Source organism: Lissotriton vulgaris, chromosome 1_2 (genome assembly GCF_964263255.1).
Source record: "Lissotriton vulgaris chromosome 1_2, aLisVul1.2, whole genome shotgun sequence".
Classification (NCBI taxonomy): domain Eukaryota; kingdom Metazoa; phylum Chordata; class Amphibia; order Caudata; family Salamandridae; genus Lissotriton; species Lissotriton vulgaris.
This window is the reverse complement of record NC_141686.1, coordinates 95,855,244-95,882,754: the sequence shown is the minus strand read 5'-3', so window position 1 is coordinate 95,882,754 and position 27,511 is coordinate 95,855,244. Positions and strand designations below refer to the sequence as shown.

Genomic DNA, 27,511 nt, shown 5'->3' with positions numbered 1-27,511 from the left:
CTTTAAGTAATGATTTAGAGCATTCTTCTTGGTTTCACGTAATGAGTGAGACTGAAGTGCTGTCACATGTCTCTCTTTCCTTGTTTTCTTCTTGGCTTGAGTCCTGCACTCATTTTCTTGCTGACTCGTACTGCTTTTCTGAATGCAGAGTAGTGGTGAAAGAACGTCCATCTTTTTCTTGTGAATCCTTCTTAATAATGGATTAAACCACAGAATCATTTTCCTTACAGCGATCTAGTTTTATAAAATCCCCCAGGAATGCATGCTTGCATTTTAGAGTGAAGGGCAGATATTGTAAAATGATCACACCGCCTTTACAGAGTGACGGAAGCACCACTGATCTATTCACTCGATTCTTCACAACCTTCACCTTAGCGGAAGAACTAGTAAAAAGGAAATATCAGCAGCTAGCCCTCTGGCCGTACAGTGCCTGAAAATGTGGATGCCTTTACGTACTCAAATCCTTTTGCTGTAATGTGCTCTGCCTGTCGTCTAGGATAGCTGAACAAGATGTTCATAAAATAGACTGCCAACTCATAGGTCTGCCTGTGATTGTGCAGTAGTGGTAAATGTGGTCAATTGGGAGAACTAGGTTTGAGGTATTTTGCTATGCCAGGGCACCCAAAGAGAAATAGTAAGTCATCACTCCAAGGGTTGACAACTTCACAAAGAGGAGACGAAAGGTATGTAGGAGTCAATACACAGCTTAACCCCTTCTATGCTGATGACGGCCCCCGGCCGTCATGCAACGCGGTGGTCGTGTTCTGATGACGATTGGGGGCCGCCATGAACCCGCCCACTTCGAAAAACGCCGCACAGGCGCAGAATCGCGGCCGCGCCCAAGGGGTTAAATGACTTTCAGTTTGTTTACCGATCCTGCTGGCAATGGCAAATGCCCTTACATTCCCTGCCTCTTGCCTTTAGTGTGAAAACATCATAAGTCTGGCATACCAGTCAGAATATGACAAATGTGATGAATATGGTGAGATGTGTTGGGCTGTTCTTTGAGTGTCACATTTATGAGAAAGAATATAACAAAAGGACAAGTTACTTACCCTTGGTAACACCTTATCTGGTAGACTATCTAGCTGCATAGTCCTTACCTTTGAATTATCTCTAGGTGTCAGACAGGACCTGGGAAATTTTTTGTGAGCAGAACCCCTATGTTGCCACGAGTGGAATCGATCAGCACCACATGGCGTCATCCGCGCCAGAAGTGACGGCCATGGTGCCTATATAGGTGCCACTCCAGCATGCTGACATTGGTTACTTTTTGAGAGTTACCACGCCAGGAGCGTGGAGCTACGAAGAACACAAACAACTGGTGTGGAAAACTAGGGACCTGAAAGGGGAAAAGCCCTGTTCCTAGAAATCCGTTTGCAGAGCGGGGGGATGGATGGGTCCGTAAGGAATATGCGGCTAGATAGAGTCTCTGCCAGATAAGGAGTTACCGAAGGCAAGAAACTTGTACATCTGATAGAGACTTCTAGCTGCAGATTCCTTACCTAAGAATAGGAACGCAACACAGGTGGATGAGCAAAACAATTTCACACCAAACGGTCCTGCAGGACCGAACAGGCAAAGTGCTCATCTCAACAGACCCAACTGTCCAGGCAGTAGTGTTGTATGAATGTGTGTGCAAGGAAGCCCACCGTACTGCCTGGCAGATGTCCAAGACTGGGACTCTGAGTGCTAATACAGTGGTTCCAGCCTTGGCTTTGGTGGAAGAGCATGCCAATGCGTAGCAGATGGAAATGCAGAACATCGGTTTCTGCACAGCCTTTGCCTTCTGTGCTCATACCTCATGAAGAATTGGTTTTCCACCCAGAACTTTTTTGTGTAATCAAGGTAGGACAACAATGATCTTTTTGGGTCCAGTCAGTGAAGTAGCTCCTCTTCCTTAGAGGGATGTGACGCAACGTAAAAAGTAGGTAGGGTGATGGACTGGCCTAAATGAAAGGGAGTGGTGAAGTTCGGCAGAAAGGTAGCTCTAGTTCGGAGAAGCAGCTCATCTAGGTAGATGCTCAGGTCTGGAGGCTTGGATGACAAAGTCCGAAGCTCACGGACGCTCTGGGCAGATGTTATTGCCACCAGGAAGACCATCTTGATGGTAAGGAGCCTGAGAGCACTGTTGCGCAAGGGCTCAAAGGGAGTTCATATCAAGAGTGTCAGGAAGAGGGGGGCGGAGCCAGGCCGGCGGCCAAGATGGTCGCCCGAGCTCCCGGCTCCGTCGACCTTCTCCCCCTGCTGCTGGACTCGGCTGTTGAGGCGGCGCTGCCGACGTATTTTCGAACGTCGGAATGGGACCTGACCCGCCAGGAGTGACTCCGGAGGTTCTCCGAGTTCGGAGGGCGGAGATATGCCTTCCCGGTCGGCGTGGCCTGCGCGGGTCCCGGAGCCGGGGCCTCGCGTGAGGTTGCTGCCGCCGCGAGTGGAACAACATCGGTCAGGAGGACCTGAATAGCGCTGGTCACCCGCCGGGGCGTTCTACCCTGTCCCGAGAGGAACCCTGGCTCTCGCTGCTGAGTGCCGTCCCCCCGTGCTGGATGGACCCTCCCTCCTCCCCTGAATGCTGCCTTGCTAAATGGAGGATTGCTGCATCGCTCTCTGTCTCCTTGCTGGAGCTTGACGCGAACCGCTTGCGGCAGACAGTGTCCCGTGTTTTGGGGGCTCGGAGCCGGCTGATGTGTAGTGATTTGGCATCGCTTGGATGCACTGAGCATAATGCATGGGAACACCGGTTGGATAGTTGAGACGGCTATTACATCGTCTGCAAACAAGATGGCGGCTTGGGTGAGGGCTCCGGCGGCACCTATGCCGTGGGCCCCGATTGGTGGCGTCGTCCCCGCGGAGCCGCTTCCAACCGTGCTGATGGCGATGCGCATCTCGAGAGGAGCATGGGGATCGGATGCCCCCCCCAGTGATATGGCAGCACAATGTGTGGATTTGAGTTTGTATGGAAATCAGACCCCGGCACTTGTGGAAATACGAGTGCACATGTGGCTGGCATTTTTCCAAGTGACTCTGGTTCAGTGACTCCCTCTCCAATCCTTGGTAAGGCCCGGATGGGTGTTTTTGCACATCCCTATATGTCGCTGGCAAGTGTAATTTGGTGCGTGAGGCCTCCTTGATCGCTACAGAGGGATTCTTCGGAATGGCGCCTGATTTATGGGCACATGGAGTTGTCGGGGATTTCATTGGATGTGCGGCATGGGGTGACTCTTCTGTTGCCCTCTTACAGGTGGCTGACGTCGTCATGCTGCTCAAACTACGTTGACTGACTACTTGTACTGAACTGGACTTTGTATAGCTGATCGGGAGGCTGTTGTGGGCGGCGAACGGCTTTTAGAATGTGTTGTGTCCTAGTGTACTGCAAGATCACCTGCCTTTCTCTGGACATCCGTTCTTATTGTACTTTTGGCACTTTGATTGCAGGGCTACGAAATGTGTGGATTGGGACACAGCTTCGGTTTTGGCCGGGTGGGTCGGGGCTGCAGTGGGACGATCGTTTTCTTGGGCTGCTAAGAGGGAGGGTTATCATCGAGGTTGGGTGATTGGGTGATCTGGCGTGGCGATTGCTGCTCTGTTTCGGTGGGTGTCCTGAATATTCTGCAACAGCGCTGTTATAACTGTATGCTATGCGGGGGGCCGGGGGCCTGAACTGGGGACCCCCCACTACATCTTTCTTTTCTTTACTTCCCTTCTCTCCTATATTTCGGGTTCACATTGGGCGACAGGCACGCTGCTAAGGGGGAGGCCGTAGCCGGAGGCAGGGGTGCAGGGTGGGGGGTTAGGGGGGGGTAATACTGTTTTTCCTTTTTCTGTTTCTAGGGCCTCTTTTTTCTCCTCTGTTTCCTTCAGCTTTCTCTTCACTTTTCTTCGTTTTCGCTTCTGTTGGGAACCGAGTAACGGGCTACTCTCCGTACGTTCTGGTGATGCGAATTACAAGGGTGGATGTCTCTATAAAGTTTTGCGTTACGGCGGGCACATGCTGTATTGGGGGGCGGAATGTATAGCTTATTGTTTATCCTGATAATTGTGCACTGGCGCCACCGTCCTGCCTGCAGTAGTCCTGAACGTGAATATCCTGACCTTTGCTAACCCCTTGCTTTTGTATTATTTGATTGTGCGGCAACAGATCCTGTTTTTCTTAAAACTCTAAAAGAAACCTCTTTAATCCTGGTACCAATTTGGTACCGACATTATCCTGAGCTACAACGGGGCATTTGGGAGGCGGACTGTTGCTATTCTTATGGCTTGATTGTTTTGCTTTGACCGCCTCTAAATTACTGGCCGACTATGATGGTTTTATGCCTGTGATTGTAACTGCTTTACATAAATAAAGGTTTACCAAAAATAAAAAATAAATAAAAAAAAAGAGTGTCAGGAAGAGATTAAGGTCCCACTGAGGCAGGTTAAAGGGAGAAGGAGAAAACATATGTAGCAAACCTATCAAGAGCCTATGTACAATAGGAAATTTGAAGAGGGGTGGCTGGTCAGACAACCACAGAAAGGTTGAGATAGTAGAAAGATAACCGTTTAAGGGACCCAGAGAAGGCCATACTAGGCAAGGGAAAGAATAAAGAAAAGAACCTAAGAAAGGGGAGCAGAAAGGGGGTCAAACTGTTTTTCAAACTTGCCCCAACGGCAGGCGTATACAGTTTTGTTGGAGGAAAACCTGGCTGAAAGAATAACATCACAGACTTCGGGTGGAAGGTCGTAGGCTGTCAAATGCGCTGCTAAATTTCCAAGCGAGAAGGCGGAGTGTTGACTAGTTCGCCTGGAAAACCCTCCCGGCTACTGCGACAGAAGATCCTCCCGAAGGGGCAGCCTGATTGGAGGACCGATGGTCAAGCTCAACAGCTCGGGATATCAAAGCCCAGTCTGGAGCCACAAGAATGACTTGGGCCCAGTTGTTCCCGATCTTCTTGAGAACTCTGTGCAGGAGTGGTATGGGTGGAAATGCGTACAGGTGACGTGAGCTCTACTCAAGATGAAAAGCGTCTCCGAGCGAGAGCTGCCTTGGGAACTGCAGCACACAGAACTGCTGACATTGTGCGTTCTCAGCGGTAGCAAACATATCTAACCAAGGCTCTCCCCACTGCTGAAAGAGACCTTGCACACCCTCTGGATGGAGAAACCATACATGATCCACTAGGCATCTGCAGCTACGTTTTTCCACCATGGCATATAGAGTCCACCAAGAGTTAAACCAACAGGGAAATGCCCTGACTTTCCAGCTAAGGTCCAGGACTCCACCCACTCTGTTTGTTGCAGTACCAAATGGTGGTTGTCCGTTAACACCTGCACTAGCCTTACCTTGATGGAGGATAGGAAAGCTTTTAATACAAGCCAAATTGCCTGGAGCTCCAGAAGGTTGATGTGGAGTCAGGATTCCGCCAGAGACCACAGCCTCTGATCTCCACCTCTCCCAGATGGCCACCATTTCCCAGAAGTGACGCATCTGTCACTACTGTCAAACTTTGTTGGGGAAGGGAGATGGGTCTGCCACTGACCTAATCACAGTTTGTTAACCACAACTGCAGATCTTGTGCAATTCTCTACGAGATCTGGACAATTTCAGAGAGATTTCCCTGATGCTGTGTCCAATGGAACTTCAGGTCCCACTGAAGAGCCATATATACCAGCAGGCATGTGTCACAAGCAGGATGCAGAAGGCCATGAGTCCCAGCAGCCTCAGAGTCAGTCTCACCAAAATCTAGAAAAGAGGCTGAAACATCTGTATCATAGACTGAATTTTCTGGACTCGCCATTCGGGAGTATAGGCCCAAAACTCCACTGTATCAAGAACAGCTCAGATGAAAGGGAGCATCTGAGAGGGAGTAAAGTGTGACTTTGGCATGTTGATAGTGAACCCCAGCGAATGTAGGAGGTCTTCCGTAGTCTGGAGGTGGGACACGACACCCGGGGGCAAGCTCTCCTTCAACAGCCAGTTGAGATGTGGGAAAGATTGGCATCCCTGATTGCTGCAGATGAGCTGCAACCACCGCCATCACCTTAGTGAACACCGAGGGGCGCTGGTGAGGCCAAAAGGAAACACAGTGAACAGAAAGAGTGGTTGTGGCCCACGGTGAACAGCAGGTAAATTTTGGGGGCAGGCAACATCGGAATGTGGAAATATGTGTCCTGCCAGTCTAATGCTACTATTCAGTCTCCCAGGTGCAGAGCAAACAAGACCTGTGTGAGTATTTTGAACTTTTTCTTGAGGAAGAAATTGAGATGGCGCAGGTGGGCTTCTATTTTAAAATTTCCCAAGAAAGTTTCCAGTAATGCTAAATTTAAATATATCCCATACATGATACTACATAGAGCTTATCTTTCACCGCACTGCCTTAATCGTTTAAACCCAAACGCACAGCTTTCCTGTCCTGGATGCCAGGGGGAGGACGCGGATTTACTGCATATGCTATGGGAGTGTCTGTGACTACAAGTATACTGGCACATGATTAGCTATAGGGTGCAGGAGGTCACAGGTACAAATGTTTAGTCAGCGGCAGACAGTTGTCTGCTGGGTCTACATAACGTCCCAAGCGACAGAAGGTTCAGTACAATCACAATGAGGTGGAAGTCTGCCTCTCCCCCACACCACTTTCTTGGCATACCGAAATGGTCTGGTGGGGTACTGCAGAGAGTGCAATTTTAGGCAAGAAGAATTTCGAGGCCTGCGTAAGATTCCTATCTCTATGGAATGGGACCAAATGCTAGAAACATTTAAAGCCATAGATATTCTCACTCGTTCAACTCCTCCGAATAGGCCCTCTTCACCCATATCTCCAACATCCCCATTAGTCAACCGGACCGAATCGGTATAATATTGTACTTCTCCATGCCTTTTGTTGTCTAGGGATGTATAAATGTGCTGTTTTTATATCTCTTTGTTTTACTTAAGTGAATATCAATACATCATATGTATAGGTATATAAAACTGGGCCAGGAACCGGGGGAAGGTTTCAATTTTCAGTTTGATGTGTTAATTTTGTATTGTATGGATAAATAGATGATCACAAGTTTTCTTACACCCGGGTCTCCACATCTAATCGAAAATCCGACAATTTCCTTTTGTAATTATTTGAGGTCTTAGGAATCTAGATCATTTAGTATTAATAGACACAAAAACTGCTATTTCGCATATTTATTTGTCATCTGTATTTTAAACGAGCCATGTCTGATCTGTCAAGTATAAAAACTCAATAAGAAGTTTGTTTTTAAAAAAAAGGTATGGTCCCCTGGGACGGTGGCAGCGCGCAATAGTCCTGTTCACAGGAGCCTCTGTGTTGTGCTTGGATCAAGTCCCAAGAGGACGTCAGTAAGAGCTTCATTAAAAAGGAGAAGGGGTTCAGAAGGGGACACTCCAGGTTGAAGCACTTCTGTCAAGACATCAGTCTTGACTGCCACTGTAGGCAAGCTTAGGTCCAAGACTTCTGCCGCTCTCCACCATTGAAAATGACACTCCCACCTTCATAGGCACAGTAGGGGGAGAAAGCATTTCAGTATCTGGAGAGGTATCTAGTACGCTGGCATCCACCAAATCCTCACATCAGTCCATGTAAGGGTCATAATGCTAGTATTCGACAGGGACCCGTGACCCCTCCAACTCCTACCCCTGTCCTAAGACTAGGCCTCAGACTAGGAAGACATGGCTCCAGTTGGCACCAGAGATGGTGTTAGGGGATGAGTCGGGATCGACATCGGGGGAAGGCCGAAATAACATGACTGGCACAGGTCCTGGTCAATCTGTGGGTCCAAGGGTCCTGACTGGCGCCGGAGCAACCAGCGTGGATTCAGTAGGCGCCCCAACCAAACCCTCAGGTCCAAAGGCACCCTAGAGGGAGCGGGCGCCCAAATATGAGGTGCATTGCCTCATAAAATTCTCTTGATTGGGCAGGGGTCTCTTCGGAAACTCAATAAGGCACAGAGATGGCCCAGGTACTGGCTCAACTGCAGGCCCAGGACTAGCTGATGAAGGAGAAGAAGTCGAAGACCACTTTGACAACGACTTTTTCTTGCAGGACTTACTCAATGGATCTCGGACTCCAGGAACGATCCCAGGACCTTCCCCTCGACTGGGATCTGGATTGACGCAGCGTCGCACGTAGAGCTGCCAGGAGCTTGAGGGATCGCTCCATCAATGTCTTCAGGTTCATAGTGCGGCAATTGGAGCAGGCCTTCGGCTCGTGGTGGCTCTCAAAGCACCAAAGGCATATAAGATGCAGGTCCTTCACCGACATAGAGTGGTGACAGGTGCAGCAAGGCTTGAAGGGGGACTTCCGAGAAGACATCCTTTCTACACCAGGAGGAAAACCTCAAAAAGACAACAAAAAGCTGACAAAAGTTAGTCAAAAATAGACTAAAAGGGAGCTCTCTCCCGATCTAAGCTGACTGATGAGGAAAGCAAAGAAACGAGCGTGTTGGGGTGGTGCCTTTATAGGCACAGTGAATGCCACTTCCGGCACGGACGAAACCACACGGAGCCAATCGATGCCACCTGCTGACGCACAGAGGTACCGGATTGATAATCTACAGAGAAATATCCCAGTTGAATCTCTCAATACTTGATACTTAGACCAAATATTATCAAAATAGTCATACTTTGTTAATTTGGGCTATTCAAAAAATTAGAACCAACACATCATTAAGTTTCACAAAATGTGCTAACATTCACCACTGCATAATGGTCAGTAGTTAGCGAGCATACATGGGAAATTCGACACCATTGTCATGCTTATGCCATCCTCCCCCCTGGAGGATGGCATAAGCCAGGGACCTATTGGTCCCTTCCTGTACCTACCTAAAACGCCCCTGAATTTAGTATTTAGGGGCAACCCCGAACCTTGTCTCCTCGGACAAGAAAGAAGAAGGACCGTAGAGCCGTGCGGAAGGAAGAATTGGAGGACACCAACTACCTTGGCCCCAGCCCTACTGGCCAGTCGCGACCTAGACCTGCTCCAGCGGAATCCCGGCGTGTCCTGCAGCCAGAGCCCCCAAGAACCCGGAGAACCTGCCCTGCATTCCCTACAAAAACTTTGTCTCCTGTGAGCACCAGACTTGCTCAAGAACCGAACTCTAGGCTCCGGCCGAGTCAGCGAGTCCGCACCACTCTGAACCCGATGCCCACGGCCTGAGTTCGAGTGTGCCAACACCACGATGAGGTCAAGCCAGCGATCCTGACCTGGGCCCTGGTGACCCCTGACCTACCTCAAGCCTCCTGACAACACCGACCATGCCAGGAGCTGGTAATGAAACCAGACGCCTAAAGACACCCCGGCACGCGGCACCCCATGGCCTTGGGTGGCCCAACCAACAGTGTCCAGGCAACCCCCAGCATCCCAACTTACCTCTTCAACGGGTGGTCACCTCCAAGAAGCCTCCTTGCCCGAACCTGCAGTGCTTGTTCCGACCAGGGATCTTCCATTGAAACCAACAGGGCACCTGACGCTGATCCAGCACCCTGAACCCGGCCGCGCCTGTGCTGCTGTGGGTGCACCTTGTGCGCTAACTTGGTCCCCCATTTGCCCTGAGCTTAATCCTAGGACCTTTGTTCCCTCAACCTTGTGGCTTGCCCGAGAGCAGCCATCAACTGTCGGCCCCTTAGTCTAAAATTGGGCCTCAGCAATCTGCACCCGGCCACCCTAGTAGCACTGAGGGTGCTTTTTGAGTGCATCCTTGACCCGGGGGAAATCTCTGTTCTAACCCCAGAAACTCAACCTTCAATACCGTTTACTTACCTGCAAACCGATAACCTAATTTTTCTCCATAGGATTGCACTGACTGTTTTCCTCTGAAAAAGTTCCAAGTGTTGAGGGTGTTTGTATGGAAACATAAGAAACTGTGTTTTATTGCAAAAGTGTTTTACCTATCTTTTATCTAGGAAATGTCCCAGTGTGCTTGAGGAAAATTAAATTTTGGTCATGTTGTGTTCCCTAGCGCGTACCCCACCGACTCCATGTACTAGCTTAAAGTGCATGTAACTTCCCTCCTGTGCCAGCTATGAAGACGCAAATACATTTGCGTCCAACGTTAACTTGCCCTCTTTCAGATCCACCATGAATGGATTATGTAGTCCGTTCCTAAGTATGCTATGCCACCGTCTCTTTGTAGTACACTTTTCATGTATTCCTGCTCTAGCAAGAGTAGGCCCTGAATTCCTGCCATCTGAACCTCTTTTGTGGCTCCTGACTCTGCCCAGGCTACCTCTGTACCCGTGAACTCTGTCCTACTTTCAGCGCGGCCCCTCGCGCTCAGCTCAGCCTGCTTTCTGCCAAGACTGACTATAACCTTCGAGTTATCTGTTCCGCTCCCCGAGAATACATTCCTGCCTACTAGATCCTGTAAACATCCTCTCCAGCTGCAGAGCCAAAGGACCGACCTGTCTTAATGCAAGTAATTCATAGCCTCTGTTGCCATGCTTCCATGGAAGGCCCCGTCTTCTCTCAGCTGTTACGCCTCTTACATTGATTCTTATGGTATAAATCAAGTATATAAGCTATGTATTGTCAATAAACGAGAGCGCTCTATCCCTTCTGACACCCCTGTGGTGGTCAGAACATGATATCCTGATTCCTTTATGAGGAATAAAACCCTTAGAAACTCTAACACCACGGACTCTGTCTTTTTTCATTCTGATTGAGTTATTATTGATTAAGTACTTACCTGCATAGAAATTAAGAGAGTAAATTAATTATTTACGTCATGCTATCTAGGCATATCACACTGAGTAGAAAAAGAAATCCAAAAAGTATTCTAAAAGTAATCTGAAAAGTAATCACAAAGAAATTACAAATAATCACTGTTTTGAGATATTTTACAAACCTGTAACAAAAGTCCTTTTCATCCAGCTTACTTGTTGATCAATCTGTCTGAAAAGTACAAATCTATTTACCTGTACCGAGTCCTACTTGGTTCGAAAATAGAATATAACTCAAGATCTATTTTTAATACAAACAATTGGTCTGAGTTCAGTCTTTGACTGTGTGACATCATTCCTTGCCCGAGTGTGTAAAATAAATGCTTAACACTACCAGATAAAGCCTTACTGCTCGCCCACACTTCCTCAAATATAGAGTAGGGTATTATCTCCTTTTACCTCTGTAAGCTTTTGGGGATCCACTGGACTCTGGGCACACTATAACTTACTTTGGTATAGTATAATAGTACATACAGAGCCAGCTTCCTACATATGGGAATCTAGAATATGTCTATGGTACAAAATCGGACTTCTGAATACAAGCACTAAGTCTGAAAGGATCTGATTCATTTCAGGAAATTGCTTTGCCTCAGTAGGACAGAGGAAGGGCATAAGAAAGGATACTTGATGGCAAAGAAAGGTGTGAATAAAATAACTCTGACACTGCTGCAATTCACCTGTAGTCTTAAGATCATATAGGAGTGATAGTAATACACTGCTCTGCGTTCACCCTATGGCAAAAACGAACCTGCAAAATGTTGAGAAAGCTGAAGCTTTAAGCCTATGATTAAAGTTGGAATAGTGCAAAACTATCCGTCAACACCAATAATGCATACATGAAAAAAGTGCCTGAAAACCTGGAGCCTGATGTACCAAGAGCCTGGTCACGGAGTATTGTTTTGCACTGTTCTTCGCTGCAAGGGGTTCTCTAATCCCTGACAACACAAAAGGCCTTTTTACAAAAAGTCAAAAACATCCATCTCATTATTATGAATGAGGCTGGGATGAGTTTGCGATTCATTAGGAAACGTAGCTAAAGCTAAGATGGAGGCCGGTGTAGGACAGAATATCTTCATTCAAGTATTCTGATTGAAAATGTGACTGCATTGAAACATTGTGAATGGCATTGCACGTGTACAAGCAGTGGTCTCTCTGAATGATTTCTGCCCCTCAGCAGGTTGCACATTCATAGTGTATGGTGTCAAATATTGATATCTTACACATTGTGAATATTACTGTCTGTCTCTACCCTAGGCCCTGGGCATCCAATTTAGCTCATTTAATCACCGAAGAGTAAAATGTGATTAATTTCTATGCTTTTGTCCACCCTCCCGGTGACAGGATATGCTGGCATACCAGCACTGCATAGAAAACCTATTCCTGGCCCCATCAATTCTAATGATTCAGCTCTCCTGCTATAGATTCTTTTTTGCAGCGTGAAGGTCTTCTAGATTAACATGCTGTGCATTATTCCACTATCTACTGGATGGGTAAATTGTTCACCTACCTAAAGGATGGGTGCCACATATTGTTTTCCATTACTCTGAATTTCCATTGCACCAATGTTATGGGAAGAATTGTGCAAGAAAGCAGGAGACCAGTTATCATATTTGAATAACTTTGCGAAAGCAATTTTATCACATCATTTTCAACAAACTCTGAAACAATTGAGCACCACCACTATATGCTGCAAGGAAATCTGCACTCGCTTGCCTGCGTGTCTGCTATCACCGTCCATTAACTTGAATAGTGATTCATCTACATAAATAGCAAAAGTTGTATTTATGAGCAACATTCACTATTCAGAGAGCATTTTTAGTACTACGCTAATACAGGAATGACTACACTACAGCCAGCAGCACCCACTGCTCAGAAGGTCCGTCATCAAACCTACGTACAACTGAACTCGAGGGGGTATCTTGCATACCACAATACAAAATAAAACACCCAGTATCCAAATACAAAGCCATACATCAATTATTATGAAAAAGGGTGATTGTCATATTTAGGTATTAACCATAACAATATCCTCTACAACATGCACATTGCTTTACCTCTGCACATCCCTGGCTCAACCACCCCGCACCAGGCAACACCCAATGGCTAAGACAGAGGAATCACCCACTCACACAGCAGCAGCACGCCCCCCTAATGTCTATCTAAACTCACCAGTCGAGAGGGATCCTCTCTACAAACTGTGGCAACGTAAAGGCACATACTCATCTCACCAGACACCACCCACCCCTCATTTAAGACATTAATCTGAAACTGACAACGGATCTCACTTTAGTGACAACATGAGTCTACTGCGGGTAGGCAAGAACATGGTCAGGGAAAAATTGCATTTCTAACTACAGCACTGCACACCACCTATCCCGAGTTGGTAGTATTGAAAGTTCCCCTTCAAATAACCACACCAATCATATAACTAACTGCTCCCAACAGCGACAATCACAGAACAATCCAGAGTGTCAGAGAAACTACGAAGCATGCATTACCGTGCTACAGCAGCCAACACATACTACTACTATGGCATCCGTCCACATATTGCTATACAAATTTGCCTGCTCTACACCACGCACAATCCACTATCCTGAGTGGAATGGTGACCTTAACACAATATGGGGATGTAAACGTAGAAATAAACATAACTCACAAGAAAGAGATAACTTCTCACCACAATACCACAGATCAGCATAACTCCACATACACAATTTACTGTTGTGGGCAATGTAGAGGGGCACCATCACAAAATGACAACATGAACCTTTCACACTACAAATAACACTTACCATCCAGGGGGGTCACCGCCACAGCAGCTATTGACCCCGCAAGGCACCCTGACACAAATGAGTGAAGAAAGGGCGCCTTCTCCCCAGGACTCTTCTGCCCCAGCTTATTGAGGTTGGCGAACAGTGGAAAATAGATGACTGAAAAGGGCACATCTCTGAGGAGGGCAGAAAGGAAGAGAGAGAGGGGTTCAATATTAGCATGTCAAGTCAACGGGGAGGTGGGTTTGGAAAAAGCTTGATTTTTCTACTTTCCCGCAAACAAAATGGCTGCGTTTACACTTTAATTCTGAAAGAGAATAGACAAACTATATCAGGGACACACATACACACACACATAGACGCACACAACAACATACTATGCATTCAAATCTTATATATCTAGAAAGTATGCCCATCAAATGGAAGTTCAGCACCCCTTATTATGAATGGTATGTTACGGTTTGGAGCATATGTGCCTCAGTGGTTAGGTGCACTAGTTAATAACTGCTTTTGCACTCACAGCTTTCAGCATGGCCAGCAGACAGCACTAATGGCAGTGTACCAGAGGGCCAACTTTACAGCCTCTCAATTTTTAGTTACCCTACTTCAGTCAAGTTTTTTAAAGAAAGAAAAGAAAAGGTCCCTTTACCTGAGTCTAAGCAGTAATGGGGGAAGAGGAGGAAGGGATATTTGGACAACTGAAGATTTAATTCAGCACAAAGAGATTACCTCAAGAAGACTTTTTTCAGATACAACTGGGATCTGTTGAGGTACTAAGGTTCTTACCTAAGCAGTGTTGCGCCGAGTCCCTTGTACACCCCTGCAATGCCTTGTGTACGCATTAGTTCCCGGGTAATGAGAAGTGCTGAGGGACGTTTAGGCACAGACGTCGGTCCAACAGTAAAGGCTCTGCTCTGAGGAGGATGCATGGAGGAAGCTGCAGCACCTTCAGCTGGCACCACCTTCTGCTGGACAGCTGCGAAAACAGAAAGAAAGAGGATTCTAATTATCACAACACACAGTCCATCACAGTTAGGTGCAAACTAGTATACTATAAACTTGTTGGGGGAAGTGTGTGTTTTGTCACAACAGGGTGATGTACATTTTCAGATGATAGCTCTAAAAAGATTGAGTTTAACTAATGGGTAAGCCTGGAACTAACATCTGGGATCACCACTGGGAAGCGACCTAGAAGAGGTAGACATCTTAATTGCTGTCTATCCATCTACTTGCCTCCTCACTCTTAGCTTAGGAGGCCAACTACAAGGATACGGCGGAGTACACTGCAGTAGGTACCTGTTTGCAATCAAACAGAATGCTGACAGGAACTCTTGGAGAACTAATGGAAGAAGGGTGACCTTAGGATGGGGATTACAATCACACTGCGAGCTGAGTATCCTGCTGTAAGCAACTATTATCAGCTGCAGAATGTCAGACATGTGGGAAAATCCTTACGAGAAGCTCAAATAGAGGACTGTGCTGGAAGAAAGAAGGGTGAGGTTGGTCCTTCATTGTTTCACTGGTTACATGCTTACTATGATGTGTTGATATTTTTTAATATTTGCTAGTAGCTGAAAGTAATATTTATAGAGACCAGCACTGTATTTGCGGTCTATTTAAAAAAATGCAAATATGAATAAATAAGTAGCCCCTAATATATCGAGTGAGTGTCTACATCACTTGTCAGAGTACTGCTGACTTGTGGTCGTTCAGGCACGTATCCTCCTTTTTTTCTAGTTTGCTCCCATAGCACCCGATCCTTACGGGGCAAACCCGGCTATTATTGCGAACAAAAGGAAGATGACAGTGTAAATTTTCATTGTTTTTAATTTACTTCAAATACTGCAGAGTCCAATGTCAGAGTTAGATGCATGAAAATGACTGTCCCATCACGCTGGATGTATAATTCTAAATAAAGGTGATTTGAAACATTTAAAACAACTTGTCTCCTATCCTTTCTTAGATGCACGCCTGGAAGATAATTCACGAATGCAGACTGAGCAGTTGTCAACTGGGGAATATGAAATTTCGGGCAAAGTAATTCTCCTGTGAAGCAATGAGCAGTCATCAGATGTAGATATACATTTGTGTATGCTGTTGAAGCGAAACAGTTGCAGCATATGCATAAAGTTTTCCTGATGTCTTGGTGTGTTTAAATGCCAACAGAACCTCCCACTGTTGTGCTATTAATTGTTACTAAAATCTATTTTAATACTAGCATTCAGCCATAGAAAAATTTAAAAGCCTAACTTTGAAAAGAGATTAGAATACTAAAAGCTTACAGATGAGTTGTTAGGTATTTCGATGTCAAACAGATTGGACATATTGGTTGGTGTTGTCCCACTCCCGAATTACTGCTACCTAAAATGAGAATAATTAAACAACTATTTGCTCTACTTAGAGCCAGTCCAGCCCAACCCCTCTGCTTCTCTCCCCCCAATCTCCTTTCCAGGCCTTACCTAACCGTCCAGCATCCTGGAGCTGGATTTTCAGCATCTCCATGGGCGATGTAACCACCACCTGACAGGTCCCTGCTCCGCAGCCGGCCAACATCTCCTTCAACAACGTCAACTCTTTCCTGTGAGAGGTGGTCAACAACACAAACATCACGTTTTTAAATATTTATTTGCTGATAGATACATCTTTTACATAAATAATACCTCTTTTCATATAGGGTCTTCTAGAGAATTATCTTCCGCCTCTAGACACTGTGGTAACTGATTTGCAATACAACCAAAGTGAGGGAGCTGTAGAAAGATGTAGCATCTGTCCTGCTACCGGACCTGCTTGTCAGCTGTGGTATCTGTTTGCACCAAAGGGAAACTCTGCTAGAGTGGGATCTCTTTTGTGAGACACATCATGCGTTATTGACCACTTTAAATAGTCTTATGGATTCATGAGTAATGTGGGTGAAAGCCTTACCTATCCCACCAACAATCACATTTATATGTTAAGGGCAATTTACTTTAGATCTGAATCTGCTATTGTGATTGTTTTTTTAATGTGTGGACGTTGTAGGTACAGCAGATTTCGTTGCATAGACGCCCTACCCACTAACTGATAGCATCACTGAGGTTGCAGTGGCCCAATAGGCTTCTCACGCACAAGTCACATGATCTTAAACTTCCGTCCTGCTATCCACTACATGGCGGCTGATTATTGTCCATCGCACCTTTACCCTCCCTACCAACTGTGTCCAAGTAAAGGCTGGATAGCTTAAATATGTTTTCCTAATGCATCGTCCCTTTTGGAGCCTGGGAAAGGCCATGATCCCGAACTGCTGAACCATTTAGCCACTGGTATCTGCTTGAGCTGCGGATTTTCTTGGATAGGTCTTGTCTGCTCTGAGTGGGCACAAAGGTCCATTTACTGTGATGTCAATGGATCTGCTTGGGATGGGTCTTTTCTTTTTTGGGTGGACAGTTACAATGATGTCTGTGGATCTCAGATACAGATAAGCTCATAAGAAATAAGACGATAATGCTAACGTAAATAAGTTCAATCGCCTGAGGAAAATGTATAAGCACGCAATCTGGCTACCACAAAAATTTGTATGACCAAGCACAATGGCTGACAATACATGAAGTCTGTAACTTTAAAGAGCACAAGAAATGCTGGAATTTCGTAATTGGACGTAATACCAACAACAAAAAAGCAACTCAATATGCAATAATTCTGTCATATTGTCTTTTTTATATGATCTTTACCCCATCACCTTTCGTAGGAATCCCCGGGGGATTGTCTTTGACTAATCTTACATCATTAGTTGAAGCCCAATAATTAGGATGATAAAAGGATCCAAATTAGCTGGTGTGTCTGCTCCAACAGCCTTCCACTGGATGTATTTAACCAGACTTGAAGAGTGAATATTTGTTTCCACTCTTTAAAAGTTGCCTTCAAAAGGACACCATTCCAGAGTCATGGAGGGGCTCAGTGCTTTTTCCGCTTTTCAGGAAAGGGCCTTTAGCAGATCAAAGCATCCTATAGCCTTTCTTGATGTTAATGCAAAGTATTATGCCAAAATGCTTTTGGACGAATAGAACACCTGGGCAGTTGGAATAAAATGTATTTCCTTTTTTTCAGACAGGTTTTAGAGCAAACAGCAGAACTGCGATAACATAATAGCCCTCTCAATAATACTTTCTCCTCGTATTTACTGTCAGAGGTTTAAAGCAGGGGTGCGTCTCACCATCCTCGCTAATAAACCTCTATGTGATAGATCTGGGGTATTTTATTAGCTCTTCTAGCTCATGTCCTCTGAAGTGAGAGGGCGAAATAACCTTATTTGCAATATGCAGCTGTACTGGTCCTGCTGGACAGAACCGGTATTGGTCTGCAACTACAGTTATCTGCTCTTTTCTCGAGCTGTGAATTATAAAGACTGATAAACAACATTGATTAAAAAAAATTATTTTGGGGACTAACGTCAAAAACCTCACTCATCTTTCAATGGTCACCCCATTGCGAGAACTATCTATAAATAACTGGGACCTATTTTCACACAATGGGTGGTCATCATCAACAATTAACTAGCCTCAAGCTAAAGGCAAATTCCATCAGGTGGGCAGACTCTTGAGAGAATTTTCTGGACCATCTTTCATTCCCCTCCTGAAGGTTATTAATTCTGAGTTCTTACTAACATTAACTAATGGCCACAAAAATTCTCCGGCAAAATATTGAATGGCCCGATTTAGAGCAGTGTAACCTTTTTAGAACTTTGTTTAAGCTTCTCAGGGGCAACCAAAGGTAGTATTTTGCTTAAATCATCAGTCCTCCGCTTTAAGCACCAGTGCTGTTTGCACCTAGCATTACTTCAGAAATACAGAGCATAAGTCTCTAAAGAGCTTGATTTGGCGAAAGTTCACAAGTGAGACAAAGTGCCTCCATTTACAAAGGTCTCTACCTAGGTGACCCCGGTATATTCCAGTAATAAGACACATGGGAATCAACTTAATTCATAGATGTTTCTAAAAAATAATAGCAAAACAGTTGGTTTTCATATGTCACGAGTCAATTTTTAAGGAAGAAGCACACTGGACTAGTATCCAATTTGTGTTCAGGAAAAACACACATCCCTATTTTTCTTGTGCAATATCATCTACGCGTAAATTTAATAACATGCATATAAGACTTGGTTTCTTTTCTTTGGGGCGTGAAACGTATCCTGGAAATATCCACAACGTGTAGAGAGCAGCTGAATTTTCCATTCTAACAAAGAAACGCTAAATGATGTTCTTTGCTGTTGCCCAGCTCTTGTCAAATGCAATACAACTGTGTAAAAGCACACATTTATTGGGCTGTGCATAGGCAGTTATGAGGCTATGCTTATGCTGCTAAGCTTTAAGCTTATTGTTAAAAGACACAGTACCCTGTGGCTAACAATTTATCATATTTTGTTCAATGTCAGGGGCTGATATCTAAATCTATTTATATTACTGTGCAATAATCATTGGCAGCAGCTGCTGTCATTTTATTCTTATTTATTCCGAACATGAACTACACAATATTCATTATTTTGAGGATATTCATTACCTACTCAATAAATGCTGGACTTCGGGACTCTGTGATCCATTTTGCAGTGGCATTGCTGATGCTGATTTAGTGTCTACGGCAAGTATCTGGGTAATGAACGAGTCATCCATTCATTCAATGAGCATCGTCTCTTTCAAATAATCAACTGCTATGGGCCACATCTTGTAGGCGAAAATAACGAGCCTGTTTATATTTATTTAACTTCCAAGAGGAATGTGCTTGGCCACCTTAGGATACAACTTATAATAATAAATTGATAGCACCACCGCCAAGCAGTACTGACGAAGGAATAATACACAAGCTGAATTCTAATGAGACGGATGTGAGGGAGTAACAGCAGTAGAAAAGGAAAAGCCATCTGGAAACCGAGCAGGGTGGATTGATCAGTAGGTCCTAAAGTAGCTGTTTCTTTACTTGTGTAGTCAAATAGCATTGCTGCTGTGCTCGCTTTTTTACACTGCTGCACGGATATTTAACCTCACATAATTGGACTTGAATGATAACATCTGACATGGCAAAGCAATATTTGCTAAATGTTCCATCAAGCTTTGTCTATGCCTAATAGGGCAGATGCTCTTTCTGACCTGAGAAAATATGTATCTAGGCTCAAACAAAAAAGTAGTTTTGTCTGTGGCATCTATTTCCTCTGACGACAATAGATCAGCTCAAGCCCAAGTTTTTCAATAGCAGAAAAGTTAAAAACTCCAGGGCAGAGAGAGTTGCACAACCACACCACAGAGCCATCGAGATACAAGGAGAGCAACCGATAGGGTGATAAGATACTCATGTCTGCATGGGGAGATGACCACCTTCAAAGATGTTGACTCTTTGAAGGTACACCTTCTAAAACTATAAGTTTATCAGCCAATACTTTCAGACTAAATCCAAAACAATTTAATTCTGGTTTACTGGCATCACAAATCTAAATTCAACAGGACTAGTTATTGTAACAAAACATTGATGGCGTCATCCAACATGCTACAGTAAAATAAAGTCCATTGGATTATGGATACATTCACTCTCAATTACATCATAGATCAACCACACGGAAAAAGCAAATAAAAGGGAGGAGCCAGCAGACAATGTTAGGTGATCAGCATTGCACTGGAGCTGTGGAATGTTATGAAAGGCAGATAGTGGAAGGAAACAGATTTACTAGAGATAAGAAACATATGAAAGTAGGCGAAAGGTAGTGCTCAGGAGCTACAGAGGCAGGGAGGCTTGGAAGACAGCGGCAGTACCATAGAGCTCTGGCAAGAAACAGACAGATGAGAGTTAGTATCATGACAGATGAAGATTGAGACACAAGCAAACAGACAAGTGAGCAGCAGCATGCTGAACCTGTAGATGGTTAGAGACAAGTAGAGTGGCAGGTGAGAGGCAGTGTTAGAGCAAAGATGAACAAGTGAGGAGTGAAATACAGAAATTGAGAAGTGGTAGCAAAGCGGCATCCAAGACCCACAGGGTCAAGAGGCAGGCAAGAATGTGCCCCTTTAAAGCGGCAGAGACAGGCAGAGAGGCACGTGCGTAGTAATACCTTGGTGCTGCAGAGAAAGACAGGGGAAATAGAGATAATGCCCTAGAACATCAGAGCCAGCTGCAGAGGATACCCTGGAAATGAAAAGAGACAGAGCAACACCCTTCAGATGAAGAGAAAGATACATAGACAGGTTACAGATGACACCCTGGATTTGCAAGCAGATGCACCACGTGATTGATACCTATAAGCTGCAAAGATAGCCAGGGGAAGGGCGAGGAGACACCGTGGACCTGTACGGACAGATACTAAAACAGTATGCGAGACGAGACTGGAGCAGCAGAGACAGGCACTAAAGCAGTATGAGAGGTGACATCCTTGAAATGTAGAAACAAACAGGCAATTGAGAGGTGACACACTGCAGATACAGAGACTGTCAGATGCACATCTGAAGTGTGTCAGATACAGATGCAGGTGAATGGTGACACCTTGGAGCTGCAGACAACGGGCCAAGAGATAGGAGACAGCAAGGAGCTGAGCTCCCATGAAGATTCAGGAAAAGACACAAGGCTAGGAGACATGTGACATCCTGGAGCTACGGACACAAACAGATGCACACAGGGAGTGATACAGGTAGAGACAGACACACGTGGCTGGTGCCCGCGATATAGCTGCAGAGGTGGTCACAAACACTGGTGAGAAGTGATACCACGGAGCTACACAGGCAGAGAGATATGAGAGGTGACGCCATGGAGCTTCATACAGAGAGAGAAGAGGATGAGAAGTGACAGCCTAGAGCTCCAGATTCACTCAGAGGCCAGTAAGATTTAGTGTAATCTTAAGTGTTCCTTGTGGTCCATACCCATCTCTGGAGAGCAACTGTCGGAAGAAGTCGTTGGCTGCAAGCTTGATGGCCTTCTCTGGGGTGACCAGCGTCAGGTTCACTGCAGCTCCTGTGGTACAAAATGGTCAGAACAAATCACTGCCTGCATCATAACAGGCAATGCTCCGAAAACACAATCTGCACAGCCACAAAATATTCCTTTACTGTTAAAAACCTAACCCTGAACAACGCACAATGATTGTATCCTGTGCAGAATCTCGTAAGAATAGTTTAGCACTATAGAACCTACAGACTAAATCACTCTTCATCAGCTTGCATCATCAGAATACACCAGTTTTGTTGAAAAATAAATATTTAATTTCAATCAGTGTAAAAAGGCAATTAATTTCCATTGTATTTTCAGAATATACGAATCATATTTTTTAAAGGAAGATTTACTGACTGACTGAATTGTTTGTTAAAAAGGTTATCTGTCCCTTCTTTGTGGGCCACTAAAATAATCTAACAAATGGAAAAGATGTATCCCGTAGTTTTAGGTGTGATTTTAAGCTTATACGTGAAGAGTGAGTGGGTGGGTTCTCCAATATATGATTTCTGTGCATGGAGTTTAAATCATGCGAACAATGGGATGTTCTAATCTTTTATGCCTTTCACATAATGGAAACTAAAAGAGACAAAAATCAGAACTGTATGCATTTCTTTCCTGAGCCGGGCCAAATAACCAGAAGGAAAACACCTGTTTTGGGGAATTTGTACATCTTTTTCATCACAAAGCATGCAAAAATAGACTATCTGAGTAGGAGGCTAAAAGTGCTCCTCTTCCTTCTCTGACATGGTCACATCTTTATATCCTGATGAACAGTCAGAATTGTAACATGTTGCACCACTTGACACTCATTTCTTCCTAATAAAAGGAAACAGTCATACGGTATGGTCGGAGTACTTGTTACAAGAAAATAACTGCTCCAACAGCAACAGCTCACATTTCATGATGGATAAACGATAATTGAGTAGGGGATGTGGAAGACTGAAAACCTTACTTACCTGTAGCAACCATTCTGCAGCTTGTCTCTATCATAGGTTCACACATGGTGCATAGGTTTGCAATTTAACAGCTGAGTCCTGGACTGTATCTTGTAATTCTTGAAAGCAAAGGGGGCTTTTACAAACTGCATTTTGTAGTATGTTTACTAGTACTGCAACTGTATTGCTAGCGTACTACAAAGTGCTATTTACAAACCTATGTGAGGAATTCTACGCCACTGTTTGTCCTATCTTTTCTGCGCAGAGATCTCTGCACTCAAGTATACTTTTTAGTAGGAATTGAGGGACAGAGGGGAGTGGCAGGAAGACGGGAAATGCTGAACTCTAAAGGTGAGGGGCTAAGGAAGGTGTAAGGAGGGGATTAGGGAGGATTATGAAGGGGTTTATGGACATATAACCCATCCAATACCATCCCACTGCAAATACAAGATGTACAGTCATAAACCATAACTCCAAAGGAACTATTGCTATAATAAATTAGATTATTTAAACATATAATTACATATTAATGTTAAAAAGTATATAAATAAAACAATTATTCATTTATAATTAAATATTTTAACATTTGTAAACTAAAAATGAATGCACCATTAATATTAGAAAATAATGTATTCATCCTAATTAATGCTATATACCACTTTTAATAATTTTAAAACCATAATACAAAATATTTGCTTACCTTAGACAATATTTTTTTTACATTAAACCTCAGAAGAATAATTATTCTTAATTATTTTAATGTAATACATTAAAAATAATGGTATTTACATTTAAGTTGTTAATAATGTTGTAAAATGTTATATTAATCTACATTTAAAATATATATAATTAATTAACATTGAACTTTTCCTTGCACTTTTCCATATGGATTGTTTTCTTTCTTCCATTTAAGTTCTAAAGCCTGCATCTAAATTGCATTGAAGAGGTTTTACCACCTTTTCTTTCCCTAGCAAGATAATCAGTGTTTGGATTTTTTTTATTTGAGCCAACTTCGTACCTTTCAGACTTTAAGATGTACACGAGTGGGTTTATGTACACATTAAAAAAGGGCAAGTGACCGGGAGGACTGTGTGGGACCTGAGACTTGGCAAACCTATGTGGTATCACGATCGGAGGCATAAATCCATTTTTCAACCCTTTTGTTAATGAAATAAAATGCCACACTACCCAATAACACAAAGAATAAGTGAATGTAAAATGCCAGCTGTTGCATGAACTATAAATCCAACTGCTACAAGGCTAGCCTTCACCGCTATTGTTTCTGCAGTTTCTACCTGGAGAGCGTAGATAACGCCTGTATGAGAAGTCGCTCACACGGGGGCGTGGCTAAGCACGCAATGGCGACGGACGCTCTTGGGTAGAGCTCCGCTACCGGCTCCCCTTCCCTGAGCCAATTATCCGGCAATTTACACCGTGGCCGCCCGAAACCTCGGTCGGACCCCCCCGGAACCCGCCACGGCACATCTGACAACTTTTCGCTCCCGAGCTCCGACGGGGCTGACCCCGACCTCTCCCACAGCTCTCTTGCGGGACCGGGCGCCCCCTGGCCGGCGGACAATCCAGGAGAGACCGCGGCTTGGGCCCAGAGAACAGGCCCGACGGCCCGCCCTCACCGAGCTGCCCGGGCCTCACGAGCTGCCCACTGCCTTGCCAGGTGGACCCACCGGTGGTCCGGAAGACACCCCGATCAGCTGTGAAACGCCAAGGACGAGCCCGGACGACGGGGAGAGCTGGCGCCCCCCGCTTGCGCCACGGCCCCCACGCACGCACTGCCCCGGACCAAGGTGAGGCACAGCGAGGCTGAGATCGACCCGGGGGGGACGCGGGGGACAGCGGTTGCCCCAACGGCAGACAGCCCCCCCCCCTAGGGACCACACAGCAACCGGCGCCACCCGGGGAGCCCACCACGCCGTAACAGACACCGAGGGGCCGGCAGGAGGCAACAGCCCCTGAGCCAGACGCCGAGGGCCTGAAACCCTGACCAGGGAGCTGCGCAACAATAGGGGGACAGAACGGCCATCCCCCCCCTGCACTGAAGACGCACAGAGGGGCGCACCTGCGGACCCCCCCCCCCCCCGGTGGTGAAGGCTGCCAGAGAGATAGTGGGGCTCGAGTGAAGAGAGGATCTGGCCCAGACCAACCTGCCCAGACCACACGGGCACACGTATCACACACGCCTCCTCGGCCACTGCAGCGTTCGGACCGGTAAGGCGCAGCCATGGGGCGATAGGGCGAGGTACCCCCTGGCGGACCCCCCCCTCACCCCCCCTGGGGGCAACAACGACGGCCTTAACTGAGGGAATAGCTGGCACCCGCTGAGTTCCCCCACCCAGGAGTGCAACACATCCGGGGACATCGTCACTGGAGCAGCACCGGAGACGACCCTGCCGGACAGACGCCACCCGCACATGTCCGGGGGAGTGCGGACCCGCACCGGGACTGGTGGGGCCCCGCCGAAGGGGAAGACGGGCAAACCGCTACACAATATGGCCGCCGAACAACTGGCCGCGAGGCTTGACAGCGTGCTAGCAGCGATGGAGCGAATGGAACAGTCCCTCCAGCAAACTAGAACCTCCCTGGAGTCCAAAATAGATGGGGTCGCTGTGGACCTGACCCTCCTGCGCGACGACCACAGGAAACTATCCGACCGGACCAAGACCCTGGAAGGCGCAGTGAAGGAGATCGAGCCCAAGGTCACCCAGACAGACCGGCAAATGCAGGACCTCCTGAACAGAGTGGAGTTCCTGGAAGACAGGGCCGAGGACGCGGAAGGGAGGGCGAGACGCAACAACATCAGACTTGTGGGGGTTCCTGAAAAATGGGAGGGGACCCGCCCGGCCCAACATGTGGAAGACTGGCTACGGACACTGTTGCCCGAAGGCTCGCTGTCACCACAGTTCGTTGTGGAACGCGCTCACCGGGTGCCGACGAGGCCCTATACCACCGGCGCCAACCCGAGACCGCTGCTCTTCAGGATACTGAACTATAGAGACAGAGACACTGTGCTGCGGGAGGCACGGCGACTGGGCGAGGTACGCATAGACAACGCGTTGATCATGTTCTTCCCTGATTATACCATCCAGGTACAACGCCAGAGGCACGACTTCATGGAAGTGAAGAGGAGACTGCGCACAGCGGGCTTCAAGTACTCCCTACTATTCCCCGCCAAGCTGGGAGTAGTGGCGGGAGACAACACCTACTTCTTCAGCACACCAGTGGAAGCCAGTGAGTGGCTAGACGAGGGCACGGACACGGCACCCAAGCACTCTCGCGGGGCGAGACGAGGACCAGGCCACGAGGACCGCGACGCCGCCGCAGACACAGAACCCAGCAGTCCCAACACGCGGAGGAGGGGGCGCGCCACTCTCCCCCACTAGACCAGATGCTCCAAGAACAACGAGACGCACTACGGAAGGTTTCTCAAATAAGTAGCTCGCCCTCCCAAGAGTCAGCCCCGGAGGACGGCCAACAACCGGTACCAAGCGACGACGACGAGGCCATATATGGGATCCCAAACTCACAGATCTCAGTGGAACTGCCCATAGTCACGCCACAAACCTCTGACTTGATCCACTGATTCTATAGGCGATGCTTGCATTGGCCTTGCCGCAACGAGGGGGAGCCGGCAGTGGTCGACTGGACGATGGTGCGCGGCTGGCGCCCGCCACTGCTGGGGCCATCTCCCTCCCCCCCCTGCCAGCTGACCGAACAGTGGACACCTGGAACAGTGAGTAATGCCCTTGTGACACTGGTGGTAAACAGGGTGGGCAATGGCGGGGTGGTCTTTCAACGCACACCCGAACCTGGCCGTCTCCACGTGCGAGCCAGGGCGAGAAGGGGCTCCTCCTGATGGGGGCGCACAGCCCACACCATGGGACACTCTCCCCCTCACCTGCAGACACTCACGCAAGCGAGGCCACACACAGGATGGGTTGCTCGGAGCGTTGGAGCGTGGTCGGTGGCCACTAGCACCCTGTATCGAGTGGCTCAGGGAAGTGACCCGCTTCCCCTGACTGACTATATATCCTTCTTGCCGAACTTGTGCTTAGCACACATTGCCCCTCAGACGAGTAAGAATGTTCCTCTCACTTGAGAGTATGGACGGTGGCCCGTTCCGCCACTGCCCTTTTGGCATTTTAGTGGGGATAGCCCGCTGTTGGTTGTTGTTACTCATTGTTTTTCCCTGCCCTAATGTCTTCCTGAACTTTGCTGAGTGCACTGCGGGGGGTGGAAACGGGAGAGCTGGGAGAATCACTGCTAGAGCCTTTGGCGGAGCCGCTGCTGATGGGAATGTAGGGGAGGACTGTGTATTGCCGAAATGTCTGCCATAAAAATATGTACATGGAACATTAGAGGTATGCACACACCCGCGCGCAGGTACCAAATATACTCCTACTTGAAAAGGCAAAATGTGCAGGTCGCGCTACTGCAGGAAACACATCTGTGTGGGGCGGAGGTGACAGCGCTGAGGCGAAGATGGAGGGGACAACTGTATGCCACTGGATACTCCTCATATGCCCGCGGGGCGCTGTTGTGGGTAAAGCCGGGAACTCCTTTCGTAATGTCAGAAGTTCACATAGACACGGAGGGGAGGTATGTCCTAGTAAAGGGTCGCATGGACGGGCAACCAGTGGTCCTGGCGTCCGTTTACGCTCCAAACACGGACCAGGGCACCTTCCTGGCGCGCATATCAGAGAAATTGGCGCCCTGGCACGGCGTCCCATGGATACTGGGAGGCGACTACAACACGGTACTAGACCCAGTGATGGACCGCTCGGTCCCGCCAAGGCCAGAGGCAACATCCCAGGGGGCCACGAGGGCACTCACACAGTGGGCGGCACAGTGGGACCTGAAAGATGCATGGCGTGCGCACAATCCTGATGCTGGGGGGGAACTCTTATTTCTCGGGGGCACATACGTTACACGTTCGCCTTGACAGGTACATGGTATCAACGGAAATGTTGCCACATATCACTGACTCCCAATACCTGGGCCGGACACACTCGGACCACAACCCCCACACCTTACACATGGCTTGGGAACGCCCGCACCCACCAATCCCCACATGGCGACTACAACCTGCCCTACTGCTAGACGGCCCCTTCAGAGACTCCCTGCAGGCCTGCGTAGCACAATAC

General features: G+C 46.9%; 1 protein-coding gene across 1 annotated transcript in view; it reads right to left on the bottom strand.

Annotated features, from left to right (window-relative positions):
* SLC25A18 (solute carrier family 25 member 18) overlaps window positions 1–27,511 on the bottom strand; it is a 239,063-nt gene that overhangs the window by 49,234 nt on the left and 162,318 nt on the right. The window contains exons 5-8 of the mRNA XM_086952896.1: window positions 21,348–21,438; window positions 15,936–16,054; window positions 14,263–14,452; window positions 13,498–13,652 (exon numbers count right to left, since the gene is read on the bottom strand). Of these exons, the coding sequence (XP_086809022.1) occupies window positions 13,498–13,652; window positions 14,263–14,452; window positions 15,936–16,054; window positions 21,348–21,438 (555 nt within the window). The remainder of the gene's footprint in view (window positions 1–13,497; window positions 13,653–14,262; window positions 14,453–15,935; window positions 16,055–21,347; window positions 21,439–27,511) is intronic.